The sequence below is a fragment of the Trachypithecus francoisi genome, unplaced genomic scaffold (genome assembly GCF_009764315.1).
Source record: "Trachypithecus francoisi isolate TF-2019V2 unplaced genomic scaffold, Tfra_2.0 Contig01579, whole genome shotgun sequence".
In the NCBI taxonomy this organism is placed as follows: Eukaryota; Metazoa; Chordata; class Mammalia; order Primates; family Cercopithecidae; genus Trachypithecus; species Trachypithecus francoisi.
Window position 1 is genome coordinate 380,670 of NW_022681442.1, and position 21,448 is coordinate 402,117.

Genomic DNA, 21,448 nt, shown 5'->3' on the forward strand with positions numbered 1-21,448 from the left:
GGCCCCATAAGGCAAAAGATTCACAGAAACTTTGATTCCTGCAGAATTTCGCATTGTGTCTAACACCAGATTTACAGTCTGGCAGTATTTTGATGATAAATTCCCAGCCCTCTTTGCTGGAAGAAAGAACAGGTTCTTCCCATCCATAAAATTAAAAAAAATGAGATGTCATCCAGATGAACAGAGGGCTGGAACCCAGCCTGGAGAGAATGGGTGTGGATGATCAGAAGCTGGCAGAGATGATGAAGGTGAAAAATCATCACCACCACCACCATCATCATCTTCACCACCATCTTCATCACCATTATCATCATCTTCATCACCATCTTCATCACCATCATCACCATCACCATCACCATCATCACCACCACCATCTTCATCACCATCATCACTGTATCATCATCACCATCATTGTCATCAAAACTATTTCTAGACCAGCCATTGTGTTAAATATTTTAAACACATTATGTCAGTTTTTCCACCTGGACAGTGGGGTTGTGCTGGTGATGAAATGAGGTTATGGAGGGACACTGAAGAGGAGAAGGTTCGACACAGTGAGCCCTCGGTGGATTTAAGGGATTCTTCTTATGTCATTTAATTCTTACAAGCAAATCCCAAGGGGTTGCTACTATTATTATTTCCACTTTATAGAGGAAGAAATGGAGGGTTGGTGAAATGAAGAGACTTGCTCTAGAACACAGAGCACACAGTGGGAAAGCCCAGATTCCGAGCTCAGAGACCACGCATTTCATGAGTGCCCAGCACTCTCTCCCCAGCTCACCCCTGCAATGCAGATCCTGTTGTTCTTGTTGCTGTTGTTGTTGTCATTTGGGGGATAAAGAAGATAAAGCTTGTAGAGGCCAGTGCAATGCACATCCAGACAGGCAGCAACGAAGAGCCAAGCCAGCAGGGGGTCCAGCCTTGCTTGGGTCTCGAAGTCTTGCTCTCCGCTCCTGCATGGTGTAGAGCTGAAAATATCAAAACCATAGTGCACTTGCAAAAAGTCACCTTGTTTTATAAATTTCTCTGGCAATTTTGTTCAATGAGAGTAGAACTCAGTGGCTACTCATTCGGAAGACTTACAGAAATGTGGCAATAATTCCATGCTGGACAAATTCCAGAAACATCGCTCAGAAGGGCAAGGTCTGCGATGCCAAGACAAAGGCTGGGGTGGGACGGGGACTCCTGCATGCTGAGAGAGGAAGGCTGGAGACCCTGGAACCCTGTTCCTTTAGAATCTGGAGCTCAGCTGCATAGGATGCTAGTGGGTCTTACGTGGGTCTCCCGCAGCTCAGGAGCCTGGCAGTGGGCCCTGGAATTACAGCCTTGGAGACCTGTCAGAGGCCAGAGATCTATGGGATGGTCAAACCCTGACCCAAGGGCCAGGCAGTGTGTGCAGATTTGCATCATCTTGTAGCATCAGCCAGGCAAGGAAAGTTGCACCTTGGTCTACGCCGCAGTGATTGACAGAAGAGTGTCCCCTCACTCTCCAGGAGCCTCCGCTGCCAGGACAGCCTGATGTCATGGCTTCACCTGGTGAGGCATCTTTTCCTCCAGGTGGCCTCCACCCACTCATGCCCTACCTGGAACAATGCATGATTTTCAAAAATCCACCAAGGAAACCATGGGGCAGTCTTGGATGTCCAGGAAATCATTTCTGAAATGCGTTTGAGAAGACAGGGGCAGGGCCTCATCTCTGTGGGGTCCTGACGGAAATTCCCACGTGCTCCAGAGGCAGCTCCGGACAGGAACCTACTCCCGCCCTGGCTCCCCGGGTGCTGCCCAGAGCTGTCTCTGCACTCCATGGCTCAGGGCGGCCCCTGGCCAGGCAAGCAGAGAAGCGAGCACTAAGTTAGGACTCGGGGTGGTCGGAGGCCAGGATGCGTCACTCTATTCAGAGGCTCTGGGGTCCCATGTCCCTGGGAGTGAAAGGTCACAGCCCTGCCATGGGTGAGGAGACATCAGGACCTGGATCCTCGAAGACCTCTGAGCACTGCCCCCCCATACCCTCCCCTCACTGACCTCCTTGCCACTGTCTCTGAAATATTCTTAGATGCTCCTACCTTAGGGCCTTTGCATAGCTGAGCCCTGAGTCTGGAATGAGCCTCTTCACCTCTTCCTAGGATCTGCTTGTGGGTGTCCTGCCTGCCTGGTGATGGTCTCAGACCCTCCCCTCAGCTGCGTTCATTCGTTTGCTTTTTGTGACTTCCTGAGCATCCAACATCTTTGAATACATCACCCAGTTTACTAACTTGGTGGTATTGGTTATTTGTTACTCTCTGTTCCTCCCTCTAGGATGTGAGCCTAGTGAGGGCAGGGGCCTGGGATCCCAGGGTCTGGAGCAGGGTCCGCTGCAGACACCAGCAGCTGCGTGCTAACCAAGGGGCCCCACGCAGCCCTCTGCAGGCTCCTGCAGGTGAGGGTTTCTGTTCAGTCTCATGACAGCCGTGTGGGGCCAGTGGGTTCTGTAATAGATGAATGACCTGGGAGGCTCAGGGAAATGAGGCAGGTTGCCCCAGTTGGGAGGACCACAGGGTAGTCCCCATGGAAATGCCTGCTGAATGTAATTGAAGCAAATTTGGTTGCACCCGAGTTCTGACAGCAATTCTCTGACACCAACTTGGTGTCCTACAATTAAGTCTAGTTCTGACACCAACCACTCAGAGATACTGCAGACCCCACAGGGGAAGGGCTCAGCCCTAAGAAGACCATCCCTACCTCAGACACCAGCTATAAGTGGGGTCCCCAGGCTACCCTCACATCTGTCTGATTTGGTTACAAATTCTGGAGCTCTCACCACCCTCCTTCAGGTTGGATACTTTGCTAGAATGACTCGTAGAACTCACGGAAAGTGCTATGCTTACGATTCCAGTTTTATCTTATGACCAAGGTGACAACTCAGGAACAGCCAAATGGAAGAGACTCATGGGGTGAGATCGGGAAAGGTCTCAAGGGCAGGGAAATCCACTGGTAATATTCTTTTCTCTGTCCCCCTACATTTGTCTTGCTGCCAGTATACTGATTTGTTCGCCAACCAGGGCACTCCTGAAACTCATTGTTCAAGGGTTTTATTGGGGTTTTAATACAGAGAAATGATTGATTAGTTTATTGATCACTGGTGAGAAGATTTCATTCAATCTCCAGCCCCTCTCCTCACCCTGGATGGCAGGTGGTGGGTGGGGCTGGACATTCCAACCCTCTAGTCTTCAGGGCTGGTGTTTCCTGGCATTGCCAGCGCCTTCGTTGAGACTAAGAACCCAGTGAGTGGCCTCATTAGTGCAGCTAAGATGTGGTATGGTGGAGAGGTCTCCTTATGAATAGCAAAGGTCATTTCTAGTGCTTAGGATGTTCCAAGAATTTTTTGGAGCTCTCTGCCAGGAACTGGGAGTAAAGACCGGATTAATTATTTGTTATATCATAGGCCTAACATTTTAGGTTCCCAACCCACTCTTCCCCAGCAAACAATACTGCCAAAGGGCCCTTGGGGAGGCTGGCAGCGTGTGGCATGGTGCGGTCACTTGTTAGAAGTGAGGCTGCGAGAGACCTCATTTATGACAAAACAAAACTGAAGTGAGGGCTGGCACAGTCTCTGGAAACCTCCACAGACTGGCTGTCAGCAGGGACCTCTGATGGTAGCATGGCACCTGCAGGCTGAGACAAGACTATGCCAGAGGCAGGCCAGAGCCGAGGGGGCATCTCGGTCACTGTGCCCACACCTGGGCCTCACAGCTCATCACCAGCATGGGTGTGTGGTGCTGTCCGTCTGCAGGGCTGTAGCTGGGGACCTGGCACCTGCAGGCTGAGACAAGACTATACGGAAGGCAGGCCAGGGCCGAGGGGGCATCTCTGTGTCTGTGCCCACGCCCAGGCCTCACAACCCATTGTGAACATGGGTGTGTGGAGCCGTCTGTCTGCAGGGCTGCAGCTGGGAGACCTGCTAGAGGCGTCTGTCTGCTGCTTCCTGTGGAACATTTTTATGAACAAGCTGGATGAAGACGCAGGAGGCCTGTTTATCAAATTTATAGGAACTGCAAAGTTGGGAGGCAGAGCTAGTAAGTTGATGGCAGAGTCAAGATGTTTAAATATTTCATCAGGATGAAATTAACAGGATCACATTTGCATCATAGAATTGCAGTATTGCGAGGCATTTTCAGACCGTCTGGTCGGAAGCATATATCTTACCATGAGTAAGATCCAGAGAGTTTCCATATTTTGGCCAAGGTTGTACAGCAAGTCATCTTCACCTGTAAGGCTCAAAAACACCTTGACCTCGTCACATCTGCAGACAGGCCTCTCCAGAACCAGGTCCTCCCTCCCATGTCTGCGTTTTCCCCACACCCCATGGCAGCACCCTGGCAGAGTGACGCCATCTCAACCTGTGTCAGCGTCTGTGTCTCTTCCCTGCTCGTGATCTGTCTTGGAGCCATGGTCCACTAGAATGTCTGCTGTTTCTGCAGAGTCTCTCAAATAATTGTGTCCATGGGAACACCAGCCGGAAGCCCAGCGCAGGGAGCCCTCTGGCACTGACGTCTCTGCACTGTGGATTTCAGCCCTGACAGAACTGTGGCAGCTGAGGCTTCACGTGTGTGTAACCTTAATTCATGTCCCACTAGACTGTAGGCTCCTTGGGCAGTGAGGGGCTCCTTGTTCCAGCTACAGCCTCGCAGGGCCTAGTATGGTTAGACACACCGCACCTGCAAGCTGGAGAGGGCGGGAAGGAGCAGGAGGGGTTGCTCTGAGTGGTCGATGTGGACCATCTCACTGAATCCACACGACAGCCCTGGGTGAGTGCTAGGACCACCTCATGGGAGCATGCTGGGGCTGAAGGCGTCAGTACATTTGCCCACGTAGAGGTTTGGATCTTGATCCATCCAGCTGGGCTGTCTGAGCCTCCATCCGTCTGGGTAATGCTGTGATGAGGCACCTGGGTGTCAGCCTGCAAGGGAATGGGTGGGTGCCTCAGCCTGGCTGGAGAAGCTGAATATCACACATCCCATTCCTCTAGCCTGGAGCCAGCAACTGCTTGGTGTTTGTCATTCCTCTGCCAGGGCAATGGTTCCAACCTCAGAGATAGTTCTGCAGAAAGGATCTGGGTGGAGAGAAGTGCCTCTGAGGGTTTACGGGTGAGCTCTGCACCCACAGCAGGTGTGCACAGCCTCAGATGGATCATTAAAGTGTCTTGTTTACAAAGGGAAAATCGTGGCTTTGGTTGCAGTGCCCGGAACCCAGCTCCGCTGGGTCTCAGATTTGTGCATTTTACTGGATAATATGCTGCCCTCTGCACATGGGGAAAATCAGAAAACCTCAGTTTTACAGACTTACCAGCTTGGGACAGATGCATGCATGTGCATACACACAGGCTCACACACACACACGAATCATTAACAGATCAATTGGCCAGCTCAGAGGCTGGGGGAAAGGACAGAACCAGGAGAAGAGAGCTCAGGGGTGGGATGGTCACCACACTGAGGGGCAGAAGGCAGGAAGGGGCTGACCCTGGGCGTGAGGGCCCCCCGCCCAGGGTTATAGTGCCCAGATTTCGGGAGCACCTACCCTGGTTAAAGGTTGGCCAAGACCAGGCCCCTTTCAACCTACACACTGGACCTGGAAAACTTCCCAAATCCATGGGTTACCTTAACGAGGCTTCTGTGATGCAGTAAGGCTGCCTCCCTGGCTGGCAACAGGCAGTACTTGTGCACACCAATTAGTGCGTCCTCAGGGACGCCGCCTTTACCAGCAAGAAAACCATGGCTTGAGTTATCTTTACTTAAAAGGATTAGAATTCACTTTTTGTTAAAGGTACAGAAATCATTCAGCCATAAGAATATCAAAGATATATTTAACTAGTTTGCATTTGCTTTCAACCGATTCTAACAGAACTGATAGCCATTTGGAAGGTATGCAGCAGTCCTGAACAGAGTAATGTGTTGAATACGCTTCAACACACCATCGCCGCACAGTCAGAATGTGCCTTTTCTACTTATTTCAAGTTGCCACAATACAGGCCTTGTTTCACAGTTCTATTTTTAACTAATGAAAATTTATTACAGGGAAATCCTAATTATACCCTTCGGAGTACGATACAATTGGAAATCCACTGGTAATATTCTTTTCTCAAAATTCCACGTAATTGCATAAGAAGCAGAGAATGTAAATTCTCTTGGAATAGTTGGTCTATAAATACAATTCTCGAATGGGCTGAGCAATCTTTTTGTTTCTTTGCACATTTTGTATTCGTTGGGATTAATCCGTATTACAGCCCCTGTGAGTGAAGCCCCCTTGTTAGACATCAGGCATTGTATATTCTCAGCACATCCTCAACGTGGTACTGATGAATTTCCCAGGACCTTGGACAGACCATGAGGAAACACTTCTCACTTGGCAGGTATTGGGAGGCCTGGACGGCTGGGTCTGGCCCGTAGATGACCACCTGTACCTTTTCCCGTCTAACCCCTTACTTCCTCTCCAAATGAAGAAGTCGTGTAATCTTCACCTAGCATCCAAACCTCCTGGGGGAGGCCCACGTGGGCCACATGAGCCTGCATGGTGGGAGCTGTCCTGTACATTAGAGGACATTTCACAGCATCTCAGGTCTCCACTCCCAGGTGCTGGTAACATCTCCCCAGTTGTGCAACCACAGATGCCCCAGACCTTGCCAAATGTCCCCTGGGGCAAAATCATCCCCAGTGGAGAATATGGCACTATTGTCAACACCAGAGCTGGACAGTAGTTAAAGCCGTAAAATCAGATTATATTCACGACTGTTGCAAAGGAGGAAAAGAGACCAGGCTCAATTCCAAGTTTGGCATGGAAAAGCAGGAATTGATAGCCACGGTCAGGGTTGGGGGTCAGTGGATGGAAAATTAGCAAGAGCAGACTTCAGGGATCAGGGAGTTTTGGCTGAACCAACCTCAGCAGATTCTTGCTGAGTCGGATCTGGGGGATGGCGGAGGATGAGAAATCTGATAAGGTTTCCAGGTGAGCAGATTAAGGGAAGGGCGGGGAAGGCTATGGCTAATCAGTTTAGCAGTACTTTTGCTTAAATTGGGCAATGCAAAGGTGAGCATGGAAGTTCAAAATCCTAGGCCTACTGAAAAGTTCAGGGGAGCCTGGGGAGACTGTGGCCCAGGAGAGACCCTTGCCTCTAGGCCAAATCAGAAAGCTCAGACAAAGGTTCAAAAAAATCACAATTCAGATCCCAGGGTGAGCTGGTTTTGAAAGGAGCAGGTAAGGCCCATGCCTTTAGACACATGTTCCTGCCATTCCTACATCTCCAAGCACTTAGAGAGCTCCCAGAATGTAGGAGGCCCTAAGCCACTGCTTGTGAGAAGACCGCTCTTCATGATTGCTGGCTGAGCTTGACCTAAGTGCAGCAGAAAATGAGGGAGCTTGGCCGGGCCGGGTGGCTTGCACCTGTAATTCCAGCACTTTGGGAGGCCAAGGCGGACAGATCATGAGGTTAGGAGATCGAGACCATCGTGGCTAACATGGTGAAACCCCGTCTCTACTAGAAATGCAAAAAATTAGCCGGGCGTGGTGGCGGGCGCCTGTAGTCCCAGCTACTTGGGAGGCTGAGGCAGAAGAATGATGTGAACCCGGGAGGTGGTGCTTGCAGTGAGCTGAGATCGCACCACTGCACTCCAGCCTGGGCGACTGAGTGAAACTCCATCTCAAAAAAAAAAGAAAGAAAATGAGGGAGCTCTCAAATGGGTGGTCTGATGATGCCATGGGTAGGTGTGGGAGCAGGGCCAGGCTAGGGAGCAGGCCCATGAGGGCTCAGCATGGTCGGACTGAGGGTGTGTCAAGCCTGCATGGGTTGAGTCTGCCCGTCCTGGAGAACAGGCTGCATCCTGAGGTGCGGGGTGGCAGCTGATGGACCTGCTCCCAGGTAGGGCCAAGGCGGGAAAGAGGGGAAACCAGACACAAGAAGAACGGTGTCTGCATTTGGCCAAACATGTTCTTCCAGCAGCAAACGTTTAATTTTTTCAAAAGGATATTTCTAGATGCTTCTTAGAATCCAGTGTAGAACCATAAAGAGATCTATCCACGTACAGTTAAAATAATGCAAGGGGGAGAGTTGGTACTTGAAAAAGGTGGGCCTCTCACATTTCTTCCATAGGAGTAGGTTCCCGCCTCCCTGCGCTTGTGGTTTGAAAGGGAGTGCTGGTCAGCTGCCCAGCCTAGCACAGTCAGCTCGTGGGGTCCCTCCCTCCCTGCCCACCCTGGGTTCCACCTTGTGCAGCTCCTGTTGCTGCCCACAGTGTCTGGGGCCTTGGCAGGGGCCACCCCTCTGCTGCAGGAGGGAACTTCTCCAGGGCCCCTGGGTGATCCCATTCTCCACTGTCCTCTGTGCCTGGGGAGGGGTCCTAGCCTCCTTCTTTGTCACTGAAGTTTCCCTTTGGGGTTAGATCTCAGGTCACAGATGGTTCTGTGCATAACTGTCTTCCAGGCATTTGTCCAGAACAAAGGGGCCATGAGTGAGCGAAATGATATTTCGGATGAAAAGCCTGCTACTTACCCCTCCATGACTCCGTCTCTGCAGCGGCACCTGAGGCCTGGCTTCCCTGCCGTGGGCCGTGGGCAGCACGGGGACCTGGAGTGAGGGCCTGCCCAGGAGACACACCGGTTGGCTGCCGGGGTGTGGTTCTGCCTGCACCTGAGCTGCAGCTTCTCGCAGCCGGGCCCAGGGCTGGGACTTCAATTCCAGCCTCCCGCCCTGGACACAGCCAAGCGCCGTGCCTGCCAGGAGCAAATGTGCCACCTCTGCTGGGGAGACCAGGTCAGGCTTTGTGAAGAGTTGTCAAAGAGACTGTGTTTCTGAAAGAGTTACCTTAAGGAGGGTTTGTCAAGGTTGCAATAAGAACCAGCTGGGTCCCCATAAGTGTGTCTAACTCTCTGCATCTTGTGTCCCTGAAGGACCGAAGGCTGCGGGAGTCCCAGGCCAGAGGAGGCACAGAGAGAGGACAAAGGCCCGAGGACGCCACCCCCCCAGATCCTCCTGCCCCTGGAGGAGCGCGTGACCCACTTCCGAGACATGCTGCTGGAGAGAGGGGTAAGGCGGCGCAGCTGAGCGGCTGCACTCCTGCGGCAGACCCTGGGGAACAGCCGCTGAGTGGCTGTCCCTGCCTGAGGGACGTCTCCTCCTCACTGAGTTCATGATCAGGCTGAGTGACGGTCCTGGCCTGAGAGATGATGTGTCATCCTTACTGAGTTCCTGATCAGGCTAAGTGACCATCCCAGGGCCTGAGGGATGCCTCCCCCTTACTAAGTTCCCGATTGTGCTGAGTGAGGGGCAGGTGCTAAGTGAGTGGAGGCTGAGGGGCAGCCAATGTGGAGAGAAGGTCCTGCTTCACCTCTGAAAGGAGAAAGGTGCCTTTGTGGTTTCACCTGTGGGCATGAGGCCTGAGAGGCTGGCAGGTGGGGTCCACAGGGAGGCCAGGTCCTGGGTGGCCTGAGGAAGCACGCACGGCGCAGATGGGGTTCCTGTGGGAGCTGGGCCAGGTCACGGTGCCCGACCTCCCTGTGCAGCTTCCCCATGGGGTTATCCATCCTACCTAGTGGGACTCCCTCCCCTACAGATGAACATGACTGTTTTTAAAATAAAATTAGGATATCTTCAGTGTAGCTGATTTTCAAATCTCACTTCGAATTGTGGGCCAGGGGGGATTTTATATTCAGATCCCCTGTCAATGACTATCATTTCCTGCTTTGGCTCTGGGTATAAAATGAGCCAGAGGCAGTATTTCAGCCCGGTTGGATTTCCTCAGAAAATAAGGCTGAATGCAGACGGCAGTGATGGGCCCCACGTGTGAGGACGTTTATAATGAACACACAAACGGCCTTTCAGACTGAAGAGCAAGTTTCCTCTGCAGCGAGCACCCACCCCCAGGCTGCTTCCTGGCCCTCCCACAGCTGGTAACTCCCAGGGTCCTGGAGAGGGGGGCAGAGGTGGAGCTGCCTGGAGACACAGCTCCCTGCAGAACAGAGAGGTCTGAGCAGAGCCCTCATAAGGGTTAGGGCTGGGACGCTGTCCTGGGTCTGGCTTAAACCCTGGGGGAACAGGAAACATTGAGCAGATCCTACCCCTTAGGAATTTTATGGAGGAAGGAGCTGGTCCCACCCACCCCCAGGGACACGTCTCCTCCAACGCCCCTTGAATTTGAATGTGTGCACCTGTTTACGTATTTCATCATTCACTCAAAGGTAAAACACAGCTCTGGGCCTCAAGGAACCAGAAGGAAAAGTAGGTGTGTAAGTGGTGACTGCAATGCCGTGTGTCAGGCTGAATTAACACACGTGCCGAGAGGCACGAAGCATGATGTGGACTCACACATGTGTGGAGCTGGCCCTGGCATGATGCGCTGCCTGGGTGTTGGTTTGTTTTGCAAAAAATGTTATTTTAAAAGCTATTTTTACTAGGCTCAAATTTTGTTTTAAAACAAGACTTTAGTCCCTCCCTCTTCCTGCCCCGGGCTTCCTGCCCTCCTGCTGCTCTTGGCATGGGGGTCTTTGTGGTAGTTTCTCCTAACTTGGTCTCTGCAGAGTGGCGAAAAGCTCTAGCCCTGCCCCAGGGGCTCCAGGGGAGGTGCCGCCAGGTGTTCCCCGTGTGCCTTCACGGACTCTTCTTCATCCTGGTGGACGGCCTGATGCCCAAGTGTCCAGCGGGTGACTGGGCGGCCCTCTCACAGGGAACTTGCTTATATCGGCACACGCCCTTGTGACTGCGTCTTTACCGAGATAGTCACCTGCTAGGAGAGCCCTGCCTGGGAGCAGGGTCAGGTTCGGGGGTGTCACTGGGCGAGAGGCAGGAGAGGCCGTTTTGTGACCCACAGGTCCAAGTGCAGGCAGTTTCCCAGTCCTTACTGTTGTGCCCCAGCGACTGCATGGCCCTTGTGGAAATGGCTGGAATTCTGAGTTTCTGAATACGCCTGGCCAGGCTGGCCTGGTTGGATTATCAGGCAGGAGACATGACTCGCCTTCCCTGAAACATGATGGCATCGTGAACATTTGGGAAGTAGGAATAGAACATTCCCTTTATCTTACTAACGTCCAAGTTTTCCATCTCTTTGTTTTGGAAATGAGGCAGGCCCAATTTACCAACACAGTTTTAAACTAACCTACCTGCTCGAGAGGCCGGCCTTCCCTTCCCCGGCAGGGATGCTGGCGGACTCCGTTTATGGGCTTCTTGAATTTCTCCAAACGGCCTTGGTGGAGAGATTTTACTAATGAGATTTTCAGGGCCTTTTTACCCCAGTGAGGGTGGGTGATTCGTTTCAACTTTTTCTGCTCAGATTATTATACAGGAATCAGCAAAATCATCTGAAAGTGAAGCAGTAACCACAGGGTTGTGTGTTTACCCCGAGAGAAAGGGACCGGGGTGAAGCCTAGTCCCGTGTCTCATGAGGATTTTCAGGAGAGGCCTACACACAGCTCATGAGTAGAAAAGATCAACCCAAATTTACTGTGAATATCATAAAGCAATGCCACCATTTATGACTTTTCAGCTTTGTAAAATATGCTGGCAGATTTGCTCATGCTCAGGAGAATTTGATAGCTAAACCCATAAGGTTTCTAGCTGCTTAACAATGAGGCACAGAAAGGTCACTTTTTCATGGACTGAGTGATTGATAAGATTTTTTATTGCATTTGTTCAATACTTCAGTTCAGAAATTCATGTACTTGTGGAGTGATGAGGGGTGGACCCTGGGGTTTTTAGTAGTTTAAAAAGGGCAGGCTTTGGGCCCTGCCATGGGGATTATGCCCTGGGGCAGGGGGATGAAGGTTTTGTGGTTTTGTGGCATGTAAATGATGGTTCAGCAGAAGGTTCGTTTTTTGTTTTGTTTTATTTTTGTTTTTTTCTTGCTAGTGCAAATCCCAAAGAAGCTTTCTTTTAAAACTTTAGTCCATCAGGAGCAAGTTTAATTGAACAGCAGGTTATTAATTTAATCCTGCTATTTAGGTAAATACATTAGAGACATTTTATTGAGAACACTTTCCTTCTGCAAAGTCTCTCTCACAAGTAGGTGATGCTCACCCAGGGGCCAGGAGAGAAAGTCCTTTTGAGAATACTCGATTTTGATTTAGGGACTTAGGGGCTGTCCTTGGTCCTTTTCAGGGGTCCCTCTGCGGGTGACCCTGGGCCAGCTTCCCAGCCATGACCAGCCTCGGGGACCCTGGCTGGCACTGTGGTGGGCTACCCAGGAGAGCCCTGGGACCACGTCTGCATTGGAGTGAGGAATTCACAGAGCAGGGTTCCTCCAGGCTTCGCTATGATGGTTTCTCCCTGCACTAAGATGGGTGTTGACAGCGAGGCTGTGGGGTGAGTGGGCACAAACCAGACAGAGGCCCCTACAGTCCTAGGCAGCAGGCGCCCCTCCCAGGCAGCAGGAAGGGCAGCGTTGGCCTGTCCGTCTCCCCGGATGAGTAGTGTCTGAGTGCTCTTCCCTCCAGTCAGACACAGGCAGCTCTGCCTCCCAGGAGCTTCACCAGGCCCACGGCTGGGGCGCACATGCGCAGAAAGGCCTAGGCTGCTGCCAGGGAAGGGGAGGTGCCTGTGGGGACAGCACCCTTGAAGGTGCCTTTGGGATTTGGGATTGCCCGCTCTAATTTCTGGAATGGGATGATAATTACGCTTGTGTGAAAGTAACCCTCAAAAGTAAGTGAAATCAGCTGGCTATATTGTGGAATAACCATGTAAAATTTCATTTATTCAGCAAAAGAGAAAACAAAAAGTTAGTAAACTACTCCGAGCCCTGAAGGTGGGGGTAGGCGTTGATGTGCCCTGAGGCAGGGTAACACAGGGATGCAGACGGAGGCCTCGCCTGCAGACCCAGGTTCCCTTCCACGCTCACTCACAGTTGCCCGGGTCCACCTGGGGCCACCTGGGCTCACAGGAACTCTGTCTGTGCTGGCCACTTCCACTGTTAAATGTTAGGGATTTAACACCCCAAGGGCAACCCTCAACCGAGGAAGGACGGGGGTCAGCAGGTGGACACCTGCTTCCCAGTCCTCAGGAAGGACGGGGGTCAGCAGGTGGACACCTGCTTCCCAGTCCTCAGGAAGGATGCCTCTCGGGCAGATTTGGGCACCTTCCTCGCCCCATGGCCCACCCTCCATTGCTGGCTCCTCTCCTCCGTGTGTCCGTTCCCAGGACCGCCTGGAATCACCTTCCAAACAAACACCTGCACCCTGGCCCTGGCCATGCGGCTTCTTTAGGGATCTGAGCTTAAGGCAATGGCCTCATCTTCAAGGATGAGGTGGGAGCCCGGTCATTCTGCCCTGGGCTGCCGCGCTTTTGATGGTCGGGGACTCTGGAGCAGCCGCAGCCACAGGCTCCAGGAATGTTCCCCATCCCTGAGAGCAGGCCCCATCCAGGGGCCAGGAGAAGAGGGTCGCAGAGGGGGACGGGGTGAAAGGGAAGGAGAATGGCCAGGCAGTTTCTCAAAAATGGAGTCTGTCCACGTGCAGCTGGCATCATTAGGGCTTGTGGCATCATTAGGGCTTGTGGGATCATTAGGGCTTGTGGGAGGCACAGGGTGGGCCTGGGGGACAGGGGGAGAAAGTCCTGGGAAGGAGTCCGCGGGGGGTGGGTTGGGGCATCTGGGCTCAGGAGGGGCCAGATGGGCTGCAGATCCAGGCAGGCATCTCCAGGACAGGCGGGAGCCGGAACTGGAGAAATAGAGCAGGTAAATCTGGACAGAGCTCGGGGATGGGTGTGGCCCAAGTCTTCAGCCTCCGCCCTGAAAGCGGAGGTCCTGGGCTCAGGCCCCAGGGAGGTTTTTGAACCCTCCTCATGTGGCCACTGGGAGTGCTGTGTGGCCGGGGCCCATTCCCCCACTCTCAGTGGTCTTGAACTTCTGCTGCCCCAGCAGAGGCCTTGGGTCAATTTTCCTGAGACCAGGGGAGGCAGGAAGGAACAGGAGAGATGAAGATGGCAGGAAGGGAGGGAGGGTGCTGGCACTGGCCACGCAGCCTGCAGCCTGAGCTGAGAAGACAGGGTGGGGGGCAGGGCCCATGACTAGGGACCAAGGGACCTGGAGATGCATTTCGGCTGCTGGGGTCTTATTTGGCGGCTGCAGGGGCAGGCCGCCCTCAACACCTTGGAGCAGTCTGGCTTGTCTGTCTGTCTTCTTGTGTTTCCAACACAACATGAAATAATATAACACAATGTTACCTGGGAGCTTTATTATTTATTTACATGAGTGAATTCCATGCAGGCCTCAAGATAACCAGTTGCAGCCTGTCCTCTGCCCACAGGGCGTGGGCGAGGGGAAGGGCAGGCTGTGCAAGGAAATGGTGATCTTATTTCAAAAGTCCAGCTGCAGGGTCATCAAGAGATGAGGGTAATTGTGACAGATTGCTTCCTTCCTCAGGACGTTTGCACTCATAAAACCCAGAAGGAAAAATCACCTCTAATTAGATTAACACTTCATGCTCCCGGTCTATTACGGCCATTTGAAGATACAAAGAAGTAAAAGTAAATACATTTTGTTTGACAATCAAATTTCATCAAAACATTAGCTTCCAGGACTTTCATAAAAGTAACCAGGTTTGTCTTTGAGATGGAAGTTTGCCATGTTTGGGAGACCCTGTATGACCCAGCTTTCCTTGAGGGACAGAGACCGCAGCTCCTGTCCCTGGAACACACTGAGGACCACAGCAGGGAGCCATGAGGGTGGGTGGGGGCGGACGGTGCAGACAGACAGATGCACGTTTCTGCAGACGCACACGAGTCTGCCTGGCTAAGCCCAGCCCCAGCGTCAGGATCGGAGAGGGCATGGCTCCAGCTTTCCTTGGAGAGGCCATGGACTGTGCCCCTGACCTGAGGCCCTCTCAAGGCTGGGGCTTTATCCTCCAGTTCGGGACTTGGCAGGCGCCATCCTTTTGCCAGCTTTCGCCCTTTACTCTAGTCATCAGGATCCCTGGCCTTTTCTGTGATCCACGGATTGAAAAATACTTGAAAGAGCCTTTTTGGTTTTAGAGATGGAAGGTAGCATTCTGTTTTGGTTTTAGAGATGGAAGGTAGCGTTCTGCTTCTGTCGGAGGCTCCCTGCCAGTCTAGACCTGTCCCGTCCGTGATGACCTCCCAGAGCCGTCACACTCATGGGGCACCTCCAGGACGTTGGCATCCCACATGTGGCTGAGCTGTCCTCGAGCTCTCAGCCACTTTAGTTGAACTGAACCCCCTTTTCTCAGAGCTGACGCATCCACCGGAACAATGCACAATGAGTTTCTCAGTCCCCAGAGAGGTTTTTGGTGAAGCTGGGACTGAAGTTAGATCTAGTATTCCCTGGCGTTGTTTTATAAATGGTGACCTTTTTCTTTATGCCCAAGGTCTTGGCCGCCTTCCCAGGGCTGAGGTGCCCGGTTTCAGACAGGGGCTCACCCAGACCCATCCACAGCAGGAGGTATGGACAGTGCTGGGCTCGGGCCATGCTTTGGGGTCTCTTCCCTGCTGAGAGTCTGCTCAAGCCGGTGTGGGTGCTCAGGGAAACCTGGGGCTCCTGGCAGCCACTCATCGCTCAGCAGGGCAGAGAAGCAGCTCCCTGAATGCTGGGAGGGAGCTAGGGCGAGACCACCAGGGCCTCGAGCACCCAGCTGAATTGTGGACTCACCTGAGGGCTCAAGGAGAAGAAGTTTTAGAGGGTGTGAGTTGAGGGAGGTGACGTGGCAGGGAGGGGGGTGGTTAAGAGACAGCTGTGTCTGTCCCAGAACCAGATGACCATGGCTCAATGCTTTGCCCACGTGGTCTTCATCTAGCCACTTGATCTGGAAAACACTTTTGGGTTCTCCAGACCAGGTCCTTGTCACTGAGAGGATGTTGAAAACAGCTGTGAAAGGGACAGCCCAGTTACTGTGGCTGTGAAGAAGGTGCAGTTTCCGTTCCTGAACCTCAGACTCCAGGTGCCTGTCCATTCTCCAGCAGAGATGCCTGCGGGCTGAGACGGTGCCACACAGTGACCTGCAGTCAAGGACGCCTGCTGCCAGCCGGCCACTATCTGCAGGGTGATGCTTGGGCAATGTCCATTTTATGGAGCTATCTGCTGAGTTTGGAAACTGCCTCTCTGGCCTGCAACCACACTGCCTCCTCTGCAGCTAACTTCTGGCGCCTGCATTTCTAACAAACAGCTCTGGCTTCTTCCACTGTGGAAATGGGAGGGAATCAATTGCAACCCGGACACTAATGAGGGAATAGAGGAGCTCCAGCCGGCGTTCCCAGGGAGACAGGAGAGAGTCCCACTGCAGGAGGCTGAGAGTGGAAGACAGGGCACAACTCCAGCCCAGCCCACATGACCTCCAGTCCCCACTCTTGTGATTCAGGCAGGGTGGAGGGACAGTCCTGAAACAGCGATCAGATGAGAATGTGCAGTGAGGAACCAGCAATGCTGTCCTCGGACAGAGTCAAACACTCACTCCAGCCTGGGAGCCAGAAAAAGATCCTGTTGTTCTCCCACCAAGGCAGCTCCAGTATTCATAGACACAGCCACTGTCACAGACACAGCCACGGTCACAGACACAGTCACAGACACGGCCATGGTCACAGACACAGCCACAGTCACAGACACAGTCATGGTCAGAGACACAGCCACAGTCACAGCCACAGCCACGGTCACGGCCACGGCCATGGTCACAGACATGGCCACGGTCACAGACACGGTCATGGTCACAGACAAGGCCACAGTCGCAGGCAGGGTCATGGTCACAGGATCATAGACACAGCCACTGTCACAGACACGGCCATGGTCACAGACACGGCCACAGTCACAGACACGGTCATGGTCACAGACATGGCCACGGTCACAGCCACGGCCACGGCCATGGTCACAGACATGGCCACAGTCACAGACACGGTCATGGTCACAGACACGGCCACAGTCACAGACATGGCCACAGTCACAGACACGGCCACAGTCACAGACACGGTCATGGTCACAGCCACGGCCATGGTCACAGCCACTGTCACAGACACGGCCATGGTCACAGACATGGCCACAGTCACAGACACGGTCATGGTCACAGCCATGGCCACAGTCACAGACACGGCCACAGTCACAGACACGGTCATGGTCACAGCCACGGCCATGGTCACAGCCACTGTCACAGACACGGCCATGGTCACAGACATGGCCACAGTCACAGACACAGTCATGGTCACAGACACAGCCACAGTCACAGCCACAGCCATGGTCACAGACACAGCCACGGTCACAGCCACAGCCATGGTCACAGACACAGCCACGGTCACAGACACGGCCATGGTCACAGACACAGCCACTGTCACAGACACGGCCACAGTCACAGACACGGCCACAGTCACAGACACGGTCATGGTCACAGCCACGGCCATGGTCACAGCCACTGTCACAGACACGGCCATGGTCACAGACATGGCCACAGTCACAGACACAGTCATGGTCACAGACACAGCCACAGTCACAGCCACAGCCATGGTCACAGACACAGCCACGGTCACAGCCACAGCCATGGTCACAGACACAGCCACGGTCACAGACACGGCCATGGTCACAGACACAGCCACTGTCACAGACACGGCCACAGTCACAGACACAGTCACAGACACGGCCATGATCACAGACACGGCCACGGTCACAGCCATGGTCACATCATCCACAGGGGAACAGACAACAGGCGTGCTGAGACGGGCACCAGGATCGCCGTTGCTGTTTGTCCAGGGGGTGATGTGACGATGTATAACAGGGTGAGGAAGAGGGTGGAATCACAAACTTCTGCAGGAAAGGGTCTGAAGTTTACAGAAGAATTCAGGTCTTTAAGGATCAAGTCACATATAAAATGCCAAAGAATCAAAGAAGTGTTAGGCAAGAGGAAAGAGAGAGATCTCTGCTGAGACGTGGAGACCCCTGAGAGAGGAACAGTGTGTCCTGGTGTCAGGGGCGTGCTGGGCAGACAGGATTCTAAACACCACCCCCTACCCCGCCCCACCACGCTGTGCTCATCCTGTGCGGTCCTCTCCTTGAGCATGGATGGGGCCCGTGTCACACCCGTGGCAATGTGGCACTGTGTTGTGTAAGACTCTGCCTTAGCCAGGGAGAGATTCTCCCTCTGGCTTGAAGAAACTGCCCCACTGTGGGGGCCCTGGGGCAAGGACCTGCAGGCAGCCGCTTGGAGCCAAGATTGGCTCCCAACTGGCAGAAGACATGGAAAGCTTCAGCCCTGCAACCTCAAGACCTGAAGTCTCCCAACGTCCAGCGAGCTTGGAAGAGGACCCCAAGCACCAGACGAGAACAAAGCTCCTGCTGGCACCTCGTCTTAGCCCAGTGGGATCTGGACCAAGGAGCCCAATGCCCCCATGCTGGACTCAGGACCCACGCAGCCCATGGAGTGACCCGAGGTAGTGCTTGTGACCCACTGAGTTTGGAGTCGTTGCTTATGCAGCAATAGAAACTGAGATGTGAAGGAGATTCCCTGGGCACCGGTCAGCCACCTGTGTGAGGCTGCTGAGACAGAATGCCCATACACACAGCAAATCATTTGAAGTGGGTTTATTCCCTGCAGACAGGAAACAAGGGTGGCAGAAGATGAGGGTGCCTTGTGAACCAGTCCTGCAGGCCCAGGAACGCGGCAAGGAGGGGACAGAGCCTCGCCTACCCTTCGCGGTAACCAAGGGACCCCAGAAAGCAGCCCTCAGTGGGTTTTGTACCCTGAGGTCATGTGAAACGCTGGGCTACAGGTGGAAGGATGTCTTATTTCTGGGGTGCGGCCCAAACAAAGCCTGGCTGTTCTCAGCCTGTTGCATTCCCAGCGCATTCCGGTCATTCTGGAGAGGTACCAGCCAGAAACAGGGAGAACCAGGTTTTGTCCACGGCCACCCAGAGAACAGTCCCACAACATAGCTGGACTTAAAGAGATATGCAGCTTGGGCCGGGCGCGGTGGCTCATGCCTAGTCCCAACACTTCGGGAGGCTGAGGCGGGCAGATCATGAGTCAGGAGATCAAGACCATCCTGGCTAACACGGTGAAACCCTGTCGAGACTAAAAATACAAAAATTAGCCGGGTGTGGTGGCGGGCACCTGTAGTCCCAGCTACTCAGGAGGCTGAGGCAGGAGAATGGTGTGAACCTGGGATGCAGAGCTTGCAGTGAGCAGAGATCGCACCACTGCACTCCAGCCTGGGTGACAGAGCAAGACTCCATCTCAAAAACAAAAAAAAAACGGAGATATGCAGCTTGCTGTCCACTCAGTTGACGGGGGGCTTTCTTTGCCTGGTTGTTCTACAACGTTGGACTTCCTTGGTGGTGGTGGTACCGTGTGTGTGTGTATGTGTGTGTGCGTAGGCACACATGTGCATGTGTGTATCAATGTGTGCATCTTTGTGCATATGTATGCATTTGTGCAACTATGTACATGTGCGTGTGTACACACGTGCCCGTGTATGCATATCTTAGTATGTCCTGTGTGTGTTCATGTGTTTGCATGTGTGTGCACCTGCATGTATACATGCTGTGGATGTTTGTGTGTGTGGTGTGTGTGTTTATGTGTGTGTGTAGTCACACACACACGTGTGCGATCCTGGCCCGTGGAATGTACTCTCTGGGCAACGTAGATGTTTCACGCAGGCTCGGGAACGCCAGGCTTCTCTCAGGAGCAGTTCGCAGGACTCCTCGTCCCCATGGCTGTCAGGACCCCTTCTTTGGGAGAAGTCCTGTGCCCACCTGGAGGGCAGGGAAGGACCCTGTTTCACACATGGCTGTGCAGCCTTCACTTCAGCCCCCACCTCCGTCCCGGGTCCCAGCCACTGTGCTCTCACCCTTCCCTGAACTGTCCCTGACACGATACTGTTGGGTTTATCATTGTAAGTTGTAATCACTGTAGAGATGGCTTATCTGACCTTCTATAGAGATTATAAATCCCTTCGGTGGCAACAACTATACATCATTAATTGAAAAATTATTTTATTATACTTTAGAACAACATTTTCCAGAAACTGGTGTCGTTACGCCACACAGGGTCTAATCCTCTCTCCCTGCAGAGCTGGGACCGTCGGGCTGTGCACAGGTCCCCGTGAGATGGGTGTCTGCCATCTGATTGGGCTGAATGGAGGCTGCCCACAGCTTCTCTAACAGCCCCAGATGCTCCCGGGGCCACGTGCACTCAGTCAAAGCTAAAGGGACCCATTCTGCCTGGAGACCCTCCCAGAGACACCACCTCACTCTGAGTCCCAGCAATGCTTCACTGTGTTCTGTGGAGGGGAATCCCTGGCCGGATCCTGGGTCATCCCACCTAATAAAAGAGCTTGTGGGTATTACAGAAAAGGCTTAAATTTGATAGTTAAAGATAGAAATTGCCAGTGAAGAAAATTCATCTGTTAAAATATACAAATAAATCACGTGTTTATTGAAATAGTACCCTATGAGGAGTATTTTAAGAATGCAAATGGGGTTTTGTTTTTGTAAACTTTCAATTACCTTCCCATCCCTGACCGTGCCCAGGTATTCATCTCCTGCCCAGATCCCAGGGTGGCTTTCCTCAAACGCACGCCCCATCCGAATTTTCTTCTCCCCTGTCTCTGTAGAGAATGCCCAGGCTCCTGACCGTGTCTCAGACTGCCCTGAACCTCAGCCTCTGGCTCTGCTGCCTCTTCCTTGCTCCCTCATGGGCTCTGGCACCCCCAGGCATGTTCAACCTCTTGGGATTCCTGCATTCCCTGTAGTTCATGACCCAGCCTTTGCCCTGACTGCTAGCCAGTCCTGGAATAGCCCCCAGACTCCTATGTGAACTGTGAGGAGTATTCGTGTTCCAAAGTCACAGCACTCTGGAAGCCACCTCCCCAGGCTGCTGTGGGTCTTTGCTGGGTCCCACTAGCGTCCAGGTCTGTCTCTGCCATGGCCCTGGTGCCATCTTAAGAGTCTGTTAGCTCCTCACCAGCGCTAGACCATGGGCTTCCTTGATTTATTTCCTCAGGATCCTCAATACCCAGCTTAGGGCTCAAGGCACAGTGAATGCATAGTCCATGTTTTTAAATGAATGCTTTTATGTTCTAAATGACTTAAACATTCCCTTGCTCTATCAGCTGAGAGAGTCTAGAAGCAATGATACCTCACTAGCAACGAACACACCAGTGCCCAGATCTTGGTTTCTAACGCCCTTCTAGGAAAGGAGCCAGGGCTTCTTGGAGAATTGACTGATTCAAGGGCAAAGGTGGGACATGCAGAAGATGACCCCGGTGTATCTTTAGTGGCAGAAATTTAAGGAGATGCCCAAAAAACCAAGTGATGAGCTCCTGTCAGAGGCGCCCAGGAGCCAGGAACCCCCCACGGAGCTCACCAAGGCCAACCTGGAAGAAGCTGAACAGGAAAAGAAGCAAAGTCACACTGGAGTCCAGCCCAAGCATGGGCTGAACATCCATGAGTCCACAGCAATATAAATAAAAGATTGAGTACATAAGCAGTGTGGAGGCATGAACGAGTAT

The 21,448-nt window shown here is 52.9% G+C and overlaps 1 protein-coding gene across 1 annotated transcript in view; it reads left to right on the forward strand.

Annotated features, from left to right (window-relative positions):
- TCERG1L (transcription elongation regulator 1 like) overlaps positions 1-21,448 on the forward strand; it is a 234,120-nt gene that overhangs the window by 199,909 nt on the left and 12,763 nt on the right. The window contains exon 9 of the mRNA XM_033178686.1: positions 8,917-9,052. Within this exon, the coding sequence (XP_033034577.1) occupies positions 8,917-9,052 (136 nt within the window). The remainder of the gene's footprint in view (positions 1-8,916; positions 9,053-21,448) is intronic.